This window comes from Diadema antillarum, unplaced genomic scaffold (assembly GCF_040938485.1).
Source record: "Diadema antillarum isolate AM-2024a unplaced genomic scaffold, OU_Dant_1.0 seq00000156_RagTag, whole genome shotgun sequence".
Taxonomy (NCBI): domain Eukaryota; kingdom Metazoa; phylum Echinodermata; class Echinoidea; order Diadematoida; family Diadematidae; genus Diadema; species Diadema antillarum.
The window spans coordinates 772,257-793,812 of NW_027271228.1; the positions used below are offsets into that span (position 1 = coordinate 772,257).

Consider the following 21,556-nt stretch of genomic DNA (forward strand, 5'->3'; position numbering starts at 1 on the left):
GGTCGTCACTTTAGTATAGGCTCCTCGTTTCCACTCCAGATGTATGATATCACCCTTTATTTTTTACGTGAATTATACTGCTGGGTGAATCAGAACGTGAAAGGGTTGGAGTTTTGAAAAGCCAAAATAAAAAAACCCAACAACAACAACAGCAACAACAACAACAAACAAACAAACAAACAACTTTTTTTGAGGTTTTGAGCCTGAAACAATAATGTGGAACGAGAAACATCTATAATTCTAAGTGTAGCTCTAGGTATCCAGCAACAACATTATTCTATTGATTTTCTTCAGTAGTTTAAAGAAACCATATTATAATTATAGTGACTACTTTTGAATAACGCACAGATCCACCTTTCGGTGCTCATGGCGCTTCGAAAAAAAAAATTGAAAGATACATAATATTCATGTTCAAACATGACAACAGAGAAGAAAATGGCAAACAACAAACAAACACAGACCAGATAAAGAATACAATTTTTCAAACATTATAGACTGCAAATAATAGTCCTCGGTGTTAGAGGAACAGATGCGTTTTAAGTTTGGATTTGAATGTTTCTGTGGATGACAGTTGCCTTAACTGAATAGGTAACTGATTTTGGTCCCATGACGGAGAAAGCACGATTACCCCATCCATGTTTTACTCTGGGTGTTAGGAGTAACAATGCATCTGATAATGAACTTAAACTTCATGTCGGATTGTATTTGGGAATAGAGTCGTGTATTAGGTACAAGGGGAAAAAGAATGGACTGAATGATGTACTAATAGCAGAATCTCGATTTGTCTTTTCTACAGGTAACCAATGTAACGAACGGAGAATTGGTGACATGGAATCAAACTTTTTACTAACAGTTAACAACTGGGCGGCAGAATTTTGCGACCGCTGATGTCTTGTGACATTTTTTCTTTTTTTTTTGTGTGTGGAAGGGATTACACAACAACGAATTCGAAAAAATCCAACCGAGAAGAAATCAAAACACGAATACATATCTCAGCTGCAGATTTAGACAAATATCTCCTTATGAAAATTAAGTTACGCAACCTATATCTAACATTTCGCTGAATTTGAGTTATATGACTTCGAAGTGACATTTCCTGATCATATAACACCTAAATTACGGGCAACTTTTGATGGAGTAATACAAGTGCTACCAATACGGACATGCCGTGATTGGTAATCGACTTTAGTTAACATATGCTCTGAACCTGATAACAAAAGCTAAGATTTATCATGATTCAGTTTAATCCCGTTGGATGTAAGCCAGATTTTCAGGTCTAGCAAACATGCTTCAAGTTTTGCAATGGCAGATGATAACGAAGACAAAGTAGGTTTAAAAGACATATACAGTTGTATATCATTTACATAACAATGGTTACCAATACAATGCTTGCGAAATACTTTAATGATTGGTTGCATGTGATACAGAGAAAAAAGAAACGGGCCTCCAACAGAACTCTGGGGTACACCAAACTTTGTAATAGTCTTAGAAGAGGTAGAATCACCAATTCTGACATAATGAGATCGATCACATAAGTATGGCATAAACCAATCAAGGACGGTTCCCTTGATACCCAAATATCCCAACCTTTGAATCAGAATAATGCGATAGACTGTGTCAAAAGCTGAGCTCATATCAATCATGATAAGAGCAGTGATGTTACCACCTTCTAATTCTCAGAACACACTATCTGTTAAGTTGACTAACAGTGTTTCCACATTTTGACCAGGCTTGTGTGCAGATTGAAATGAATCACACAATTCATTATCTTGCACATATAATGGTTGTCAAGTCCGACACGTGGAAAATTCCAAGATGACCATAGATACACACACATATATTCATATAGATTATATAATCATATAATTTTGTATTATATTCCAAATCTTTTATGATCTGTTGCTTTCAAGTGACAACTCATTTGCTGTATTCTATTGACAATAATTTATCACATGTAATAATAACTGCCAAGAAAGCATACAACTACAAAACATTTGTTTTGAGAAAAAACAAAAAAAACAAAAAACAACAACCAAGCAGAATATAAATTCAAATACCAACAAGGAAACCTGGTTAACAAAGGAAACAAAACGGAACAGATTTATACGATCATATACGTGATGTCCAATGCCAGAGAGAAGTAACCTTAAATTTTCTTATTCAAATTTTGTACCTTAGGTAGTGTATAAATATCTACTCTATAGGATGTACCATGATATACCCTTTACACTTGACCAGCAACATCTTTATATTCTTTTAGAGAGAGAGAGAGAGAGATGGTGTAAGCGATAAGCTTCTTACCTTCTGAGAACGAATCGACTCTTCTTCGTCTGCAAGAATCGTTTGATATGACAAGGTTCGGGGAAGTTTGCAGCCTTTTATGAAAATGGAACTTTTTGATGCACTACCCTGGATTAAGTGTACGTCACTGCAGTAGTATATGTTTGCCAATCGGCTTGCGTGTTGGTATATCCAATCGGCTTGCGTGTAGGTTATATCTAGTCAGCTACAGCGTCTTGGTATATCCAATATCAACTTGCGTGATTTGTTATCCAGTCAGCTGCAGCATGTTGGTATATGCAATCAGCGTGCGTGTTTGTTATATCCAATCAGCTGCAGCATGTTGGTATATCCAGTCAGCGTGCGTGTTTGTAAGGCCTATATCCAATCAGCTTGGATGTTGGCATCTCATCACATTGCTGAACCACCGGTAATGCCCCGTAGACGATAATCATTGAAAAACTGGTCATTCAAGTGATAGTACCAGGGAGGTGAGATGAAAACTCACCTCCCTGATACCTTGGTCTTGAAAAACACTAACAGAGGAACGAGTAAGAGTCATAAAAACCGACAAGCCAGAAGAACTCTATTGCGTTTAGCTAATGGTTATTTCGAAATCTGAACATCTTTTGTTTGGTGTCTTTTTTCCTTTCTATATTTCACTTTGATAAAAGATAAACACAAATACCATTTCAAAAAGAACAAGCAGGTATGCACAAACACGCACAAACTGTATATACAAACAATGTATTTACCATACACAGACAAATGAGTATACAACAATCATTAAGATAAGAGAAAACATGCTTAGTTTTCGCAGAGTACTGATATCTCGAATTCATTGAACAAACGAGATATTAACAATGTGCAAAATACGAATTGAATCAACACACACGCACACACGCTGACACACACAACGACAACAACAACAACTAGCAACAACAGCAAACCAACAGACATACCTCCAAATATCCTTTCTTAGTATTGAATGAATTAATGATGAAATTTGCATAATAACACAAAAGATCTTTTTGCCATTTTGTATACTTTATGTACAATGTTGGGTCTATATAGGGAAGGTAGGGTGGTAGGCTCTTGTTACCATATTTCATTTGATATTTCTGATTCTTGAATATAATTTATGCAACTTTATTTTGTAATATCACGAATATCATAAACAGTTTATATCTAAGTTATTGAAATTGAGTGCTTTGCTCGCAACTTTTAATTCAGTTACAAAGTATGAAGCTTGTGCCTCTATTCGAATTGTTACGTTTAAACTTCGATCACTCTTTGCATATTTTACTCCTTCTTGAACCCTCAGAAAAATATGTTTATTCTTAGACCTTTCTTTTTTGGAAGAGCTATCCAACCATCTCTATACGTGTTTTTTTTTTAATATATATTTTCGAAAGAGGAGTATTTACATTATCCAGATCTACTTGTCTTTGACGAGAGATTAAAACTCTCACACATCTCCTGCTGTTTCTATGGATCCCTGTAATCCTTGAGAAAAAAAAATCGAACTTTTCCAATAGACAAACTTCTGGGTTTCAGCAATAGCCAGGGGTTCTTTGTTTTCCGCGGTATCAGCATAAAGCAAATTAAACACCTTACCGGAGACGCGTGATCTTCAACAATGTAAGAGGCAAAATCGATGCTAAAGTGCGATAAAACGATGCTTTGACATTATCCAGATCTACTTGTCTTTGACGAGAGATTAAAACTCTCACAAACCTCCTGCTCTTTCTATAGATCCCTGTAATCCTTGGGGGGGGGGGGGGGGAGGGAACTCGAGCTTTTCCAATAAAGACAATCTTCTGGGTTTCAGCAATAGCCAGTGGTTCTTTGTTTTTCGCGGTATATACCAGCATTATCGAACTAAACACCTCATCGGAGACGCGTTATCTTCAACAATGTAAGAAGCAAAATCGATGCTATACTATAACGATGCTTTGAATGTGAGTGTTGTTTTTCTACGATATTCTTTAAATGAATTTCATTCAATATCAGGTTCATTTTCACAATGAAATTAGTATAAACAAAAATAAGCAGCTGCATTACTTCTCACTTGTGCTGCTGAATCACATTGTTTTTCACATATGCAACACAGTAATTGTGTTTTTTCCCACATCATGGCATGTATACAAAAGTGATATAAAATTCTACATAAATCTCAACAAAAGTTCTCCTGATCAACTCAATCAAATTGATTAATATCTGCTTCATTACTCTTTGCTGAAATAGTTCGTAAAGTGAACGTGATGCATTCTTCGACATTCTTACGACGGGAAAGACAGGGGAATGTCGAAAATCTTTATAGGCCCATAAGTACAATGTACAGTGTAACTCTGAAAATTACGTCATTATCGTGCAGTGCTTGGTCAATAGCCACAGTCGCACTGTATGGGAAACACGATATCATCGAAGTTTAGCTTCGAGAACTTTCCGCGCTGCGTGCTCGTCCGTTCACAATGGTGACCGTTCTCGATACAGTTCTCGAAGTTTGGGTGACTGATGCGCATGCGCAGCAAAGAAGAAAGCATGCGTAGCAAACAAGCTGGACTAGTAATGTAACTAAAGTTCGCGAAGTTTCAGCTTCATGCGTTCTAATACTCCATATAGGCCTATAGCACATTTCGAGAGGATTTGCGGGAGCTTGGGAAATTTCCCTAGTTTCAATAGAGAGTCTTTAAATACTTAACCTTACATTTTACTTATCTAATAAAGAGCGTTTATCATTGAGACCGGTTGTGATGTTGGCGTAGACAAACTTTCCAGAGACCTACAATGCCCAATGACTGCAGTATCTCCGCAGCTCAGTCGCCCTTTAAACAGTCTTTTGATGAAAGCATCATGGATGCAATATAACTACACACCATGATAAAAGTATGCCACTAGCCTATACGTGGTACAGAGATTCCTGAAATGTTTGAGACACACAATAACAAAATACACTTTGTTGTGTGTTTCTAATTTCGAATTCAACAGAAATGGCCACTAATATTATACTCCCATCCCATGGGTACATGAAGCTTTAAAAGATGCAGGGAATGTTTTGAAATTTGAAGAAATTACAATGAGAACCAGACAATACTTGGATGTTTCTTACTTCATTTTGAAAATGAAATGCTTTTATTGAATATCATTTGTAACAGATAACCAAACTGTGTACTTGTAGTCTACTTTAAACGCTTTATTTCGACTGGTTTAAGCTTGTAACCTCGTTAAAAACAGGTTTTCTCTCCTTAAATAATAAATTATAAAGATATGAGCACATTGTCTTGTCACTCGACTATAATCTTGTTTCTATTCTTTTGTCTACACAAACACACACACACACACACACAAACAAACACACACACGCACACACACATAAACACACAAACACACACATCAGCGATGGCAAACCGCCCCCCCCCCTTTTGAAGTAGTTGATATTTGCATATATGTACTATATACCCGTTCATATTCTTATTCTTCTTCTGGTTAAGTCTGCCTCCTTCAATAAGCTGAAGATTCTTGCAGACTGTGTTATTTTCGTTACTATAGTATGAGAAAGAATATCAAAGACATATTCATGATTTTTTTTGGTGTGTGTTTGCAATTTCAACCTACAACGAGAAGCGATTTTTCGACTTGTTTGGAAAGATTTTCAGAGTAAACCTACAAGGGAAAACGATAAGTTATCAATGTCTTTGAAAACAATACATAGATGGCGCCGGGATATGTACCAGTCTAATTATCCTTCAAGAGACGTTCGGATCCTGACAATGAACACAGTGAACTTGTGATTTGTTTTTAAAATCATAATAAACCCTACAGGAGAAAATGATAGAGTATCGACGTATATGAAAATAATACACACATGACGGATATCGATGTATCAGTACTATCTTTCAAGAGACTATCGGAGTCTGGCTTTGGATATCTGTTAACAACGTTACAAACACTTCATGACTGTCTGTATCCTGTTTAGTTCCCACTTGATTTTTTGTTGATCAGCGAACTGTGATCTCCTTGTCTCGGTGTCGTCTGTCTGTCTATCTATCTCATATATTCTTATGTTTATCTATCTATCTATCTATCTATCTATCTATCTATCTATCTATCTATCTCTTTATCTCTATCTCTCTCTCTATCTGTCATATGATTTCTCTTACATTTGTCATTTCTTTATATGTTTCAATTTATTTGTTGATTAAAATTATACCTAAATTCCATTCAATTCAGTTTTAATTTATTGTCCATTTATAGAAATTTATTTTGTTTGTATGCATACTCATTACATGGGTTTTGAAAGAGGGAAATAATTATGCCTATAAATTTCTCATAAACGTGTCTCGTGTCTGTGTGATATAAACGAGTTTGGGCTCTCTATTTATGATAATTTTTATTCCCAGTGGAAATGTAACGTGTTTGCCAAAATGTATTCTTTTAACCATTTATAATTCATTAATTCTTCCTCATTTGTTATATAATATTATTGTTTGGGGTGCTTGTAGTAAGTATTCATTGCATCGTATTTTCTTATTGCAGAAAAGAGCGGTACGTATCATTTCAAAGTCTTCATATATGATAGCCATACAAAGCCATTGTTTTATGAATTGAATATACTGCCAGTATTTTTACTTTATGATTATCAAGTGATTTGTTTTATGCATTCATATACTAATAATATGTTACCAGAAGTATTTGATAATTTGTTTGTGCGAAATAGGTCAATTCACAATTATAATACAAGATGTGCAAATTATTTTCGTGTGCAATATGGAAGGTCTTCATTTACAAACTCTAATATCATATGCAGAGCACCTGAATTACGGAATATGTTACCTGAGAATATCAAACAATGCAGTGCTGTTAAAAGTTTTAAAGTAAAGTTGAAAAGATATTTATTACAAAAGTTTATATCAGATAATTAGATTAAATTTCTTAAATCAGGCTAAGTTATTGTGTGTGTGTGTGTGTGTGTGTGTGTGTGTGTGTGTGTGTATGTACAAATGTCTCAATGTTCTTGATGTGCATGTCAATGTATGTTGCACCCTTTGAAAAAAAGAACTTATGCTTTATGATTATTGTTGGATCTTCAAGTCATATAAGTTATTTCATTACTTTCTGGAGATCCATCCATTTGCCATTCATATTGTCTTTTTTTTTTTGCAACCGTTTATGTAATCTGCATTTTTACTTGTGTGTTAATGTTAAGTATCATGTCTTTTGTTCATGTTGTCATGGAAATGGAAAATAAATTCAACTCAATTCAATTCAATTCAATTCAATAACTCATGCTATGAGGGAAAATTTACTTGGGAATAAGACAGACACCGTGATGTGTAATGATTTTGTCCTCCAAAAAGTTGGGACGATCGAGCTTTATGCTTGCTGCTGGAAAAAAAAGAAAGGAAAAAGATTCAGTTCTCTCATAAAAAAAAGGTTCATTCTGAGATCCGAGCTTTATGTTCTTATTATAAAAGCCATGAAAATATACGATTTTAGTGTTAAAATTATGATGTTTTGTCAAAATTTCTCCTTTACTTTCGAGTGATAATTTCTCTACCTAAACAGTTACTAAGCACTCAGGAAAGTTAATAGTTCTTATGCATACAGTGTATTTTGTTCATACTCCATACGCGGTATATTGATGGTGCAAGTGACTTAAAAGTTTCAATAATATTTGTAATCATATTTGAAGCGTTCAGTACGGCTCTGGAAACGTTATTGGAAGAGCGCTATCTCCGTGTCAGAGACAAACAGTGACGAGGGGCTTATAAGCAGATTCTTTACGTCTCTACACCCAAGTAAACCCAAGTTAGTAAGTAAGTGTCACACTGAACAAGCTCCGGGTCTACTATCCATGTCAAGTACGTTGGTTAGGTCAGTTCAGGGACCTCCCTGGTCAGTTTGACTTAAACGTGGAAAAAGCCTCCCAGTTTGTGCATGGTTTCTTATGGCTACGGTCACAACCCCCAAAATCAGCCTGTTCGACAACCGGTCGGCGAGTTTTTAGCCGATTTCGATCGGACAACGACCGGTGATCGACCAGTGACCGACCAGGCACCACTGATTTTTAGGGCATCGGTCGGTCGCCACTGAAGTTTTAACGAGGAGTTAAAATTTCAGCGGCGACCGACCAGTTTTCACTCGCTGCCCAAAATACGCTCGGTGTCCGAGCGGCAACTGCCCATAGACACTGACCTAATCGAGCGGTCGGTGCCGAGCGATTAAGGGAACGAAAATAATGGAGACAAAAATGACAAAAGCACACAATAAAAGCAAAGGAATAGATCGAGCGGTCGCCGTCGAGCGATTTAGGGACTAAAAATGATAAAGATAAAAATGACAGCCTTGACAGAAGCACTGAAGGAAACCAAGGACTGTATGGGGAAGAGAAGCCAGGACAATGTGGAAGAAGCAGGGGAGGGATATAAGTTAGGAAACCCCACCAACATCTCAGCATCTCAACATCTCGGCAACCAACATGAGGGATATGGAAGACGGGGACAACCACTTCGGGGCAAAAGAGATGAAATCTAAAAATTACTGTCGATAGGTAGACTTAGTAATCATTGGCAATATATGGTTTGGTTACCTTATTTATCAAAGGCCTATATATTGAATGAAGAAGTCATGATTAACAAAAGATGGGGAAACTAAAATATGAAATAAAATAGGAATAGAAAAATACTGTTTAATATAGAAGCAAACAAAGATATTTTGGGAAATTGTGATCTATTCTAATCTTTGTTCCCTCTTGGGTTTCTTCCCTTTTGTTTGATTTCCTAATTTCTAGTTATCTGTGGTTTCACATAACTGAGATTTGGTAGTTGGTAATTTAACTCTTAAATCTTTGGCCTCGAGCTTTAGATTAATTAATCAATTGATTAAAAGAAAAAAAAATCATAATTGTATAATGTTCAAAGAAATGATGACTGGACTGAGATGGTAAACACAACAACTTCAACCACACCACGGACTCACAATCTTGCAGGCATGGCTGTTTCCATGGGTAGAATAAGATTATTATTGCGGGGAAAGCTCTGTATGCACCACCATTAAATTACCCCACAAAGATACAAAATTACATTGTGGGGTACATGTTTACCACCATGGTTACATAATTGACCCCCTCCTTGAAACAAGAACAGCAACAACAAAACAAAATTAAAACATACATGTACAATAGGGGAGTGATTATCATTGGTCAACGGTATGAATTCATTGGCACTATGATTAAAGTCAAACGGTGGGACGCAACATTCTAACTAACAATATCATACGCAATACATCTGTCCCACTGGCTTACGGGAAAATCAACAATAATCACCACTCTCGCGTGTTGCATTGAATTAATGTCCATAGGTATGTGAATGAAATTTGTGTACGTTCGACTCATTGGCACAGAAAAGGGTTTATGTACATGGACAAACACAATCGTGTTTGCGAATATTCATATTGAATACATTTTGTATTACAACGATATGTTGAAGTTGTACTATCTGAAGGAATTTGTGATATTACATATAAAATCTGATATGAACTGAAGTGAAGCTATAATTTTGAGAAACCTGCGCTTGTTTGCCAGGTAAAGTACATTGTGGTGAAGTGGAACGTTCATTTGTGTTATAGCCTCAGTCACAAACACGGATCCTCAAGGATCTACAGGCGACCCCCGGATCATGCCGGCAACGATCCGGGGAGTTCCGGGATAGTTTTGCCCCGGATGGAGCATCGACGAGAGTTGATGACTGTACGTACACACGGTATCAACACGGCAGCTACACGGATGAGACCGAAACAGCACGGCATCTACACGGCATATACACGGCCCTTACAATGACCATGCCGGACCCACCCGGCAACTACACGGTCGATCCACGGCGTCTACACAGTGTTGTCTTTGGGATTCAGAACTCTCACTTTCTGTCCAACGTGCAGAGGTGGTAAATCTCTACCTCCATGCAAGTCGTGATTGTGTTTCATGTTCTCCTGTCTCTGAAACAACAAATCAGGCGTAGACGATTGTCTGGTCAGGTGGTGACTTGGAAGTGTTGTCCTGATTGGTCCTGCAAAGAGTAATTCAGCAGGTGATGGTAGGTTGGAGTCGATTGGTGTGGCACGAAAATGTAGTAGTGCTGTCTGGATGTCTTGTCCAGTTCTGGTACACTTGGTCATGATTCCTTTCACAGTTTGTACCATGCGTTCAGCGAGTCCGTTGGATCTTGGATATCGTGGAGACGATGTAATGTGATCAATTGACCATTTCTCACACATCTCTTGAAATGGTCTTCCAACAAATTGTGGACCATTGTCTGATATCAGAGTTGCTGGTGGTCCGAAAAGACTGAAGATACCACTCAGTATGTTTGCGACCGCCGCACTGGATGTATCCTTCAACTTGCGAACGATTGGATACTTTGAATGGTAGTCGGTCACCAACAGGTATTCTTCCTTGTTGAAAGTAAACAAGTCAGTTCCAAGCTTCGTCCACGGCGAAGTTGGTATGTCGTGAGGTTGCAAGGGTTCTCTTTGTTGCTTGACCTGATTTTCTTGGCAGGCGTAGCAATTCTTTGAGATTTGCTCAATGTCTTTATTGATGTTCGGCCAATGTCACACGGTTTCCCTTGCTAGTCTACGGGTACGTTCAATACCTTGATGACCCTGATGAAGTTGATTCAGGATGTCTTGCCTGAGGTCTGTGGGAATGATGACTTGATTGCCTTTGAAAAGTACACCATCTGATACTCCGATTTCATCGCGGTATGGCCAAAATGTTCTGACCTCTCTAGGTACTTCCTTGATTGTGTCTGGCCAACCATTCGTGACGATTTGCCACAGAGCTCGCAAGGTAGGATCTCTCGACGTCTCTTGTTGCAGCTCATTTCTCTTCTTTTGTCCAAAGAAGATAAGGTCAATCTGTGATATGTCGATTTCCTCACAGATCTCTTCCACATTGACATCAAGGGGAACATCTTGATTCTTTCTTGGATTAGGCATTCTGCTCAAAGCATCTGATATGATCATCGATTTGCCTGGCTTGTACTTGACATCATAGTCATAGCCTTGAATTTTGATGAGAAGTCTCTGCAAACGTGGTGGCGCACATCTCAGTGGCTTTCTGGTGATCATCTCTAAGGGATTGTGATCAGTTTAGACGGTGAACTGGTTTCCGAACAGGTATGTGTGGAAACGTTGTATTCCAAACACGAGGGCTAGCGTTTCTCTCTCTATGTTGGAGTAGTTAGCTTGTGACGATGAGGGAGACTTTGAAACAAATGCGACAGGTTTGCCTTCTTGCATCAAACGAGCTCCTAGGCCTTTTGATGATGCGTCGACTTCTAGGATCGTTGTCTTCCTTGGATCATAGTACTGCAAACACGATTCTGCAGAGATCGCTTTCTTGAGTTCGTTGAAGGCATGTTGATGATCGTCTTGCCATGTGAATGGCACGTCTCGCTTCAGTAGTTCACGTAATGGTGATGCCTTTTCAGAGAAGTTGGCAATGTGTGGAGCGAGATAGTTAAGAAGACCAAGGCACTTCTGTAGATCTTCTTTGTCTTGAGGTGTTGGCATGGCATGAATGTCTTCAATCTTCTGTGGATCAGGGCGGATGCCATCTCTGGTATATACAGAGCCGAAGAAGTTGATGCTGTCAGTTTTGATGATACACTTCTTACTGTTGAAGACAAGTCCTTCTCTTTGGGCAACTTCCATCAGTCTGTGGAGGTTTTTGTCATGCTCTGCCTCGGTACGTCCAACAACTGCAATATCATCAGCGATACAGATGCATCCATCTACTTGACCAACGATACGGTCCATGTGTTGCTGGAACAAGTCTTGGCTGACAAAAAGTCCGAAAGGTAGGCGTGTGTAGCAGTATCGGCCAAATGGAGTACGAAAAGTTGTCAACTCCTGGGATTCCTTGGATAGGTGAACAGACCAATATCCGGATTTCGCGTCGAGCTTAGAGAAATACTTTGCTCCGGAGAAAGCTGGGTTGACCTCTTCAAGAGTCGGAATCTTGTGGGGACATCGTTTGAGATTCTGGTTTAATCTCCTGGGATCTAGGCATACTCTCAAGGATCCATCTTTCTTGAGAACTGTAGTAATCGAACTACACCAGTCGGTGTGATGGTCATTTTGTCTGATGATGCCTTGCTTCTCCATTGAGTCAAGCTCAGCCTTGAGTTTGTCTTTGACGTGGACGTTGCACTTTCTTGGAGCATCAATGGTGGGGACAGCTCCTTCTTTGACATGTAGTGTTGCTTCTCCACGAAAGTTACCAATACGATCAAACTGTTCCGGATAGAGCACTTGCAAGTCCTTGACAGATTTCAACGGAGACGGTCTGTTAGTTGGACTACGACTCTGAGGGTGCATCTCATGGATTGTTACCACGTGTAACTCACTGCACATAGGTAGTCCAATTATCACTGGTCCTGAGACATCGACCACGTAGAAAAGTTGATCTCTCCACTCGGAGTCTTTGTACTTGCACGTGATCTGAAGGGTGCCCAAACAATGTATCGGGGAACCGTTGTATGCGGTAAGACGTGCTGAAGTCGGGTGTACAACTGCTTGCCACCTGCTTCCATACATGGCCTTGATTGTCCGTAGAGGGAGTGTATTTCCACTCGCTCCGGTATCGACCTTTGCATGTAAGATGTGTTGTCCACGTTTGCTGGGACAGATAATTCCAATCTTCACGAATGCTTCTTTCTGATGCACAGAATCGATAGATGCGTCTATGTCATTTCCCAGTACGATAGTGTTAAATTCCTCAAAATCTTCCTGGGTTTCTCCTTCTGGCTCTTTGGAGAACTCGGCTACCTTTTGTTTGGTTGGCTGCCTGGTGGGTGTCTTCTGTCTTCGTGGTGAAAAACTGCGGTTACCACCTTGGCGTCCTCTGCTTGGACTTCGTCCTCGAAGCACTCTTCTGTGTTTTGTCTTTCTGCAGCATTTAGCCCAGTGTCCTCTGGAACCACATGCTTTGCAAATGTCTCTGTAGGCTGGACACTTGCGTGGTGGATGATTCAAATCACAGTTACCACACTTCTTGCGTCTATCTTGGTTAGAGCATCTACGTTGCTTGCAGAGGAGTCGATCGAACGAAGACACTGTTTGCCTACGGCTATGGCTTCGTATTTCCTGCCTTCATCAAGGAGGTTTGCTATCTTGTAGCCTTTGGGTTGGTCTAGAAGATCTTTCTGGAACGCCTCGATAGGTGTAGACGCAATGACTAGCTCTGTCACGCGTTCTGAGAGCTCATTTTCGGTAAAGTCACATTCTTTGGCTTTACTCCGGCATCTATTTACAAATTCGTCTATAGTTTCATTTGCGTGTTGACGATATCGCATCAGTTCCAGTCTGTGGATGCGAAAATTCAGCTTGACTTTCAGCTGACCTTCAAGAGTAGACCACAACATTGCAGGTTTTTCTTGATCCTCATTGGATAGACCGGATGCGTTAATTCTACGCAAACCTTCATTTCCTACTGCAATTTTGATTTTGATTGCTTGCTTCTTTGGGTCTTGGACATCGTTGTCTTGGAAGCATAACTCCATGCGTTGTTTGAATAACTTGAATTCTTCCGGCACATCAGCACTATTCCAATTCATTTCTGGATACTTTGCCATCGTGCGTTTTGATTTAGATTGAGTTGGAGATACAAATGATACAATGCTTGATATCAACGTCAAACTGTGCAAACTTACGGCTGAATGGTTACAGATATAGTTTACAAAGTAAACAAATCAATAACAGTTTGCAAACACAGAAATATGTGACACAAAATCACTACTGATATACATGTATCAATAATGTACACTCCAAAATACATCGAAACATGTCTAGATGTCAAGATTACCACAGTAATACACAGATGCATATGAATATGTCAAAACATTCATGTACACAAATAACGAATGTATGTAATAGTCCACACGCAAGTGTTCAAATGTCTGAGATAGTTTAATGAATTGTACTAATTCTCATCTCTTTTATCTGACTGTCAACAATTCTGCAATATCGCTCCTTTTTTTTTTGTGTCATTTAGCAAGCTATTCTGGTAGTGCTGACTTAAAGTGAAATGAAAAACTTTTGAACACCAAATCTCTGAACGGTATATTTGTGATGTGAACTTTGCATAATTATTTGTGGTTTTCAGCAAGATGTTTCCTGGTATAGATTTCTTGTTAAGATACAATATGTGCTATTCAGTTTGTTTGTTTGCTTGTTTGTTTGCTTGTTTGTTTGCTTGTGTGTCTTTTAAGATATAAAGGTTGTCAATTGTGAGAAAACAACCTTCTCAGGCAGTTTACTCAAGTAGGATGGATCTAAAATTGGGCGGTTATTTTTGAAACACTCCTGGGTCCCGTTGCATAAAACTTACCGTTGAATTTCAATGGTAACTACCGTCAAAATTAGGCATAACAGCCAATCAGCATCAAGAATTATAAGATTTACCGCTAATTTGAAGACTTACCGCTAGAAAGGAGCGGTAAGTTCAGCGGTAAGGTTTTATGCAACAGGGCCCCAATGTATTCCTGTTTATATATATATATGGGTGAGAATTTTGAACAATGTACAATTGCCAATTTTCGCACCTTATGACATTCTTTCCCTTAGAACACGCCAGGATGATCTAAGAAACCAGAATTTTTTTGTCATCTCAGAGATTGGTAAATTTCCTTTCAGGAAATATATGGTTTGGTTGACTTTTGCCTGATATTTTTCATTTGACAAGGACTTAAAGCGTAAAAATACGGTAAAAACGCTATTTTCACAATAATTTTTGTTTTTCAAACTAATGATGTGCATTTTTAAGCGTAGGTGGCATCTAATATCTGATCATGTTCTGGATCTGACATATCATGGGTATGAACCACAAAATTATAAGAACTTTATGAGCACGTATAAAATCAAAGAGAACAATTGAAATATCAAAGTCCTAAACAGACGAACGTCCGTGATGCTTTTATTTCTATCGCTGCTGCAAATTCTACTTTGTTGTCCCAACTGTATATACGAAAATTTGGTGTTCCACCTAATGAACATATCCTGCAAAAATTGTACGTCTCCTGGCTGTACATGGGACGTAATACTCTTTTATGCAAAATTATACTCAGTTTTCGTCACGGACGTGCTTCCGCTATTTTCTAATAAAGATCGTATCCCATTAAACGTTATTGGCGATATTGTTCTGAGTCGTAATCAACTAAGATCTAGCCACACGATGATATGTTTGTTTTGAGTTTCTGTCCATCCTTTGTCAAATAGGAACCGAAATTATATTTTTAGACGAACCTCCGAGAAAAAAAGAACGTCCGTGATGATTAAAACGTTTTCGAGTGGGACACCATCTTGCTTTGATGACGAAGGTGCATTTTACCTTTGGCTCTCTAGCCGAGGAGCTGCATGTTATTTTGGGAGCGGACTGAGGCTTGTCCGCAGTTTTTGGACCATGCAATTCACCGAAAACCACGCAAATAATTAATATTTTCTCTGAAAATTCACCTCCTGATCCCCCTCTGAGCAATACATATGTTGTAAGGATGTCGCAGTTCTTATAATTTGCATTGACAATACCTTTTCAAATTTTTGAAAGAGTTAGGAAGGCTAGGTACTCTCTGCCGATTAGTTATCCGTCCTGGAACATGACCCTGTCAGTAGAACGAACGTCCGTGACAATTCCAGCGAACGTCCGTGACGTATGCAATCCCTCCGATAGGGATAACTTGTCCCGAAAGTGTCCTGTATTCTTTGAAACTTTTAGCTCCAATAGCCACAAATAAAGTTTTGCAAAGTAAACAATGAGTTTAGAGCAGTAGTTTCAGAATTTTTAAGGCGTTATGTGATCATGATGAACAAACAGTTGAAAATTTACTCACAATTTTACGCTTGTTTTCCCTCTAATTATACAAAAAACAGCTAAACGCTGAAAACAAAGTTATAGGAAAATGGAATTTTGCGTAATCTGTAATTTCTGTGCATTTAAATTTCTTTCAAATGAGGATCTGGAGACAATTTGTACTGTTACAGGTTCTGAAAGTTTCGCTCACGGACGTTCTGTCCGAGAAAGGAAATTTCTGATAATTACAAATATATCACTGCACATAAAGTTAATGTTAGTTGAAAATATTACCAAATCACCGAGCCGCTCATACCCAAAAGTGAATAATGTTCAGCACTCAATTTACTTGTAATAACAAAAGGTAAACTTTTTGGTCACGGATGTTCGTTGGTAGAATAAATCAATGGATTACATAGTAGGAGAAAGAGGATCAGTGCCACTTTTTAGTGACAGGTGCTCCAAGTGTTTATCTTTTGAGTATGGTAGCTGCCGTCTCAAACAGAACACATCCAGTTTTGGTCTCCATAACGGACGTTCGCTGTAATTGTCATGATATTAAATGCCTTAATTCATTCTTATTTTTCTCTTCATGACGATTTTTCTCTCATTCCCTCAATAGCCTGGACATGCTGCGACCAAACAGAAAACAGAAACAAAACAAAACAAACAAAAACAAATCCGAAAAGTGCTATAATCACATGCAGGATAATGACGGAAGAAGTCGGTAACGGGCATGTGTTGAATAAAAAAATGAAAAAGTTTCACAAGGACGTGGAAGCATTTGAATGAAAATGACTGAGAAACAGAGAAGGGATCGAGCTCCAACACATAGAGAAAAGAATTGCCAGTGCACTCCCGTTGAACCAAATTCCTCCGGAGAATTTTTTGTTTGTTTGTTTATGTTTTTTTATTCATCGAAATGCCGTCACAAGCGAACAAAAATAATGCAGTATACAATTATTGTCTGATGAAAACAAACAAATCCTCCGCTTATCATCACATGGTGTTGTTTTATACTCATCAATGAAAAGCAATGTTCAATTGTAATTCTTTCCAAGATTTTTTTTTCATTTTACATTTAAGAGACAGAGAGATCGTCAATTTGTTTGTGCTTTTGTGCTTACTTTGAAAACACATGTTAAAAAAAGTAATGATTAAAAATAGGTTTAAGGTTGCACTTTGATACGTTCGCTCTTCCTAAGATTCGTTACTCCGATGTCCAAAGGTTTGTTATTCCGAAAATGAAAAAAAAAAGTTTGTAGTTGATTAAGGAGGTTTCTTATTAAAAATGTCCTTATTCCGAAAGTTTGTTAGTCCGAAAAATAAATACTAAGGATCATTATTTTTAGGTCCGTTCTTGTAAAAGTGGAAAGGGCCTGATATTCGTTTAGGTGAAAACGGTTATTATGAGGTTTTGAAATTTGGAGGATTTTAGTTGTTAACTTGTTTCTCCACATTTGGATAAGCGAACATGATTTTTCATGTTCCAATTAATAAACCTTTCGATTAACCTTCGGAGATTCCTATCGTTTACCGAATAAAAAAGCTTCATGATTATACGAACTCTATCAATTTTCGTATTGACAAACTGTATGAATAACGAGCCTACGAAATGACGCGCTACAAAATGTTTGTTATAACAGACCATATTGTATAATATCGAAGTCACAAACATCCATCCAAGTTATATGGACTTATTGTGTCTTGTTATGATGAAACTTCGCAGTATCGAACCTATTATCATTTCTGACTAATATAATAATACAAATTCTCCTCGGTAACAGTGTGTAACACAAGGAGCAAACATAGAGGGATTTCTTCCCAACGTATTGGTTTGCCCTCCCCAGCTAAACTTCGTATTTCTATAACGGAGCACGTTTCTATTGTCTTTCTATGTTAATTCTTTGTCATAATTTTAGCTGTGACCATGTTCGTTATAAACAAATTTTGCATTGTAGACTTTAGATAACAAATTTAGGACCTGAATCTTTACTTCATGATAACGAAATTTTGATAAATATATTCGTTCTCAAGGATGGACTATACGTCACTGAGATTACACGTACGTTTATACGTTCATTTACTAGAGATGGAAAAATTGTTTCTTTGATTCCTCAGTATGAGAAGACAAACAAGCTTATATATTTGAGAATTGGTAATATCTATTCAGGATTTTGCAGAGGAGTTTGTTCTCGACATGAAATTGCTGTTTGTTGTGAGTAGAATGCGTTTCCAACTCAAGAGAGCTGCATCTTGTTTGTTCCGAACGTCCGTGAGCTACGTGCGAACCTCCGTGATGAAAACTATGCTATGTTTGTTGGGTTATAGAGACTGCCTAGATCAGATACATCTTAAAAAGGTATGTTATTATTTGGGAGTGAGGATTAAAGTATGGGATAGTGAAATAAGAGGTCAAAATATCGAGTTTCTGTAAAATGCGCGTAAAGTGGAGAAAGTGTTTAGCGGAAGAGCAATTATTTCAACAGAAACGACGAATTTAGTTAAATCATCAGTTGTCTACCATTACGTACAGGTTAAGAGTACAAGCTTAATATTCTGCAAGCACGTAAGTCATGTCCCTTAAGGTATTTCGTTAGGATTTTGAACTGAATCAGATCTTTGCAAACTATGTTAAATGGTATTCAAGTGTATGTGCAGTACTATTCCTCACGGACGTTCGCTGCTCTGGACATGGTAAACTTCAGCAGTGAATAAAAAGTTGTTCCTCTGGGAAAATCCTAGTATAATTGGGTTCATATTAAAGCTTGAGTTATACTCTTTCAGGTAAGATGAATAATTTGGAGAATTTCCTACTTTTTAAATTTTGCCTTGATTTGGCTCAATTGTACATCGTTCAAAATTCTGACCCATATATATATATATATATATATATATATATATGTTGCAAATTCACGTATTGGCTCCAATGTAACGAAGAATAAACCGGTAATGCAATATTTCGCCAATATAGAGTTTATTGAGCAACTCAAATTTTCGATGGCTTCCATCCACCTTCTTCGGGAGTCTCGACGCGGAATGTTAATGTCAAAACATAAATAGAACATGAAGAGCGCGCACTCATATACACAGAATTGGTTGCTATGAGAGTGCGTACCCTTTACAATGATGTTGCCATGTAGACGCAATGTAGTCAAGGCACCCAACGCATAAGGAGGAGGACATTGACATGTTTATTACGTAACAATGGTGTTCAATTACTTTGTATTTGTGACAAACGACAATGGACACGGACACGTCCCGTTAGTAGCCATCATTTATTCGGAGCCCGTCGTCATAGCAACCACACTATGGCAAGCCAACAGTGCATGATCATACATAAAAACTCTCCCCCTGCCAATCCAAAAACGTATTGTGACATCCGGTGTGAGGGTTTCCATAATACAATGTTGTGTACATCTGCAGTACCATGTTATTAGAACATGACATCACAAAAAAGATTGTCTCTTACTTACAAATACAGCCCACAACTGTGTGATCATAATCAAATGTCACTTGATATTCAGCAACATTGTTCCTTTTCTGTTTTGTTGACGAAAAAGTGCAAAAAGTATCCTTTGCATAATAACAAACTTCTGCCTTTGGCTACTGTTCACAACTAACCGAAACAAGCTGTTTTCCAGCAATTGTATGCGTAAATTTCACATCATATATTCTGTAACATACAAAATAAAATACATGGACTTCAACTTCCACGTGTTGTCCGAGTAATTTTTCCACAGTATGTATAAAGATCCTGATTATCACAAAACTGTAAAACAACCAGTAAATAGCATTATTCGTTTCCTTAAGAATAATGTCACATCATTAGCTCAATGCTCAGTTTGCTATGTGAATTCGGAATAACTTCTACTGTATCAAACTTTGAGGTGAGTGGATATGCGATATGTAACCAGTTCAATATCTCCAGCAATAGATATACTGTATGGTCCATTCAACTGACACAGAATACTTGTTCAAAACATTTGTAATTCCGTTGTTACTTATTTTGCTTGTACATGAAACATCTGTAATCTGTTTTGTTGCTGATAATGTATGTACATAAACTACTAAACTTAACCAAAAACCTCGGGATATTACTTTATATCCAGCTAATATAACACATGTTTCTGTTAACATCGAGACAACAATCATCTGAGTGATTTAAACACCAAAAATTAACTCCTTAATCACTGAGTTGTGATTTAACATCCATCTTTGTGTCAACTCCTCTACACCTCTATTCAGAAAGAAAATCTATCTGGTGGTTTTCTCTTCCTCTGAGACCTCCTCAACACTTGTGTAGGAGACTGTTCTACTTCAGCTCCTTGTACATCAGGTTCACTCTGAGTATCTACGTTGTCTTGTTGACGTAAGGTTTCAGGTACTCGAACTGGTGTGTTTTGAGAACCCAATGGATGTTCTTCTGCATACCTAGGCAAGACAAATGTGTCCCTTGGGACAGACCTGCTTGGTCTTGAACTGTCTGGGTCTCGTGTAGGATCAAACTCTTTGTTCCCTAACTGACTCTGATCTTGTGAGTCTTCTTCCGTTTCTAATCTAGAAAGCAACTGATCTACATGCCTTCTCCAAAATCCTGTTTGTACTTGTACTTTGTACATGAGCGGACCTTCTCTTTCTACAACCACTCCCGGGACCCATTTACGCTTTCCTGTGTAGTCCCTAGCGAGTATGGATTGTCCTACTGCAAACTCGCGCATTTTGATTGCTTTGCTGCGCTTATCTCTGAGAGATGCTTGGTAATGCAGCTGTTCAGCATATCGACGTTCAATGTTAGGACGCAAGTTATCTAGTCTCATGCGCAACTGCCTTTTCATGAAGAGTGAAGCAGGTGATTCCCCCGTGACACTATGTGCTGCATTGCGGTAGGCCAGCAAGAATCTATCTAGCTTCGCTTGTGCAGATCCTCCATCAGATCTTGAGGCGCGCATGGACTGTTTGAGTGTCTGGACAAAACGCTCTGCTTGACCATTTGTACTCGGATGGTACGGTGCGCTGCGCTTGTGCTTTATGCCGTTCATGTGTACAAACTCTTGGAATTCAGCGGAGGTGAACTGACTTCCGTTGTCAGTTACGATGATTTGCGGTAGTCCATACCTAGCAAATACGCTTCGGAGAGTATCAATGGTGCGCTCTGATGTGATACTCGGCATGATGAATACCTCCGGCCATTTAGAGTATGCGTCTACTATGACCATGTAGGTGAGACCTTCGAATGGTCCGGCAAAATCCACATGGATTCTTTCCATCGGTTTGGACGCTGGAATCCATGGATGTAAGCGTGTTTGCGCTGGCTGATTTTGCACAACCTGACATGTTTCGCATCGCTTTGTGCATTCCTCGATCTGGGAATCGAGGTGCGGCCACCATACGTAGCTTCGTGCGATTGATTTCATTTTTACTACT

At 38.4% G+C, this 21,556-nt stretch overlaps 1 protein-coding gene across 1 annotated transcript; it reads right to left on the reverse strand.

Moving 5' to 3' along the window:
* Positions 1–9,931: 9,931 nt before the first annotated feature.
* Positions 9,932–21,303, reverse strand: LOC139727833 (uncharacterized). Its single transcript, XM_071638806.1, has 3 exons — positions 20,743–21,303; positions 12,257–12,783; positions 9,932–10,058 (listed from the first exon to the last, which is right to left on the reverse strand). The coding sequence occupies exons 1-3, from the start codon at positions 21,301–21,303 to the stop codon at positions 9,932–9,934; spliced, it is 1,215 nt and encodes a 404-aa protein (XP_071494907.1).
* Positions 21,304–21,556: the final 253 nt, after the last annotated feature.

Bases quoted from the DNA above. Each gene is read 5' to 3' on its own strand.
- LOC139727833 (XM_071638806.1), bottom strand. From the start codon at position 21,303: ATGCCGAGTATCACATCAGAGCGCACCATTGATACTCTCCGAAGCGTA. The intron at 12,784-20,742 runs GTACAAGTACAA...GGCACCCTTCAG, and splicing joins AAGGTCCGCTCATGTACAAA to ATCACGTGCAAGTACAAAGA. The intron at 10,059-12,256 runs GTATTTCTCTAA...TCATCCGTGTAG, and splicing joins CCAGCTTTCTCCGGAGCAAA to CTGCCGTGTTGATACCGTGT.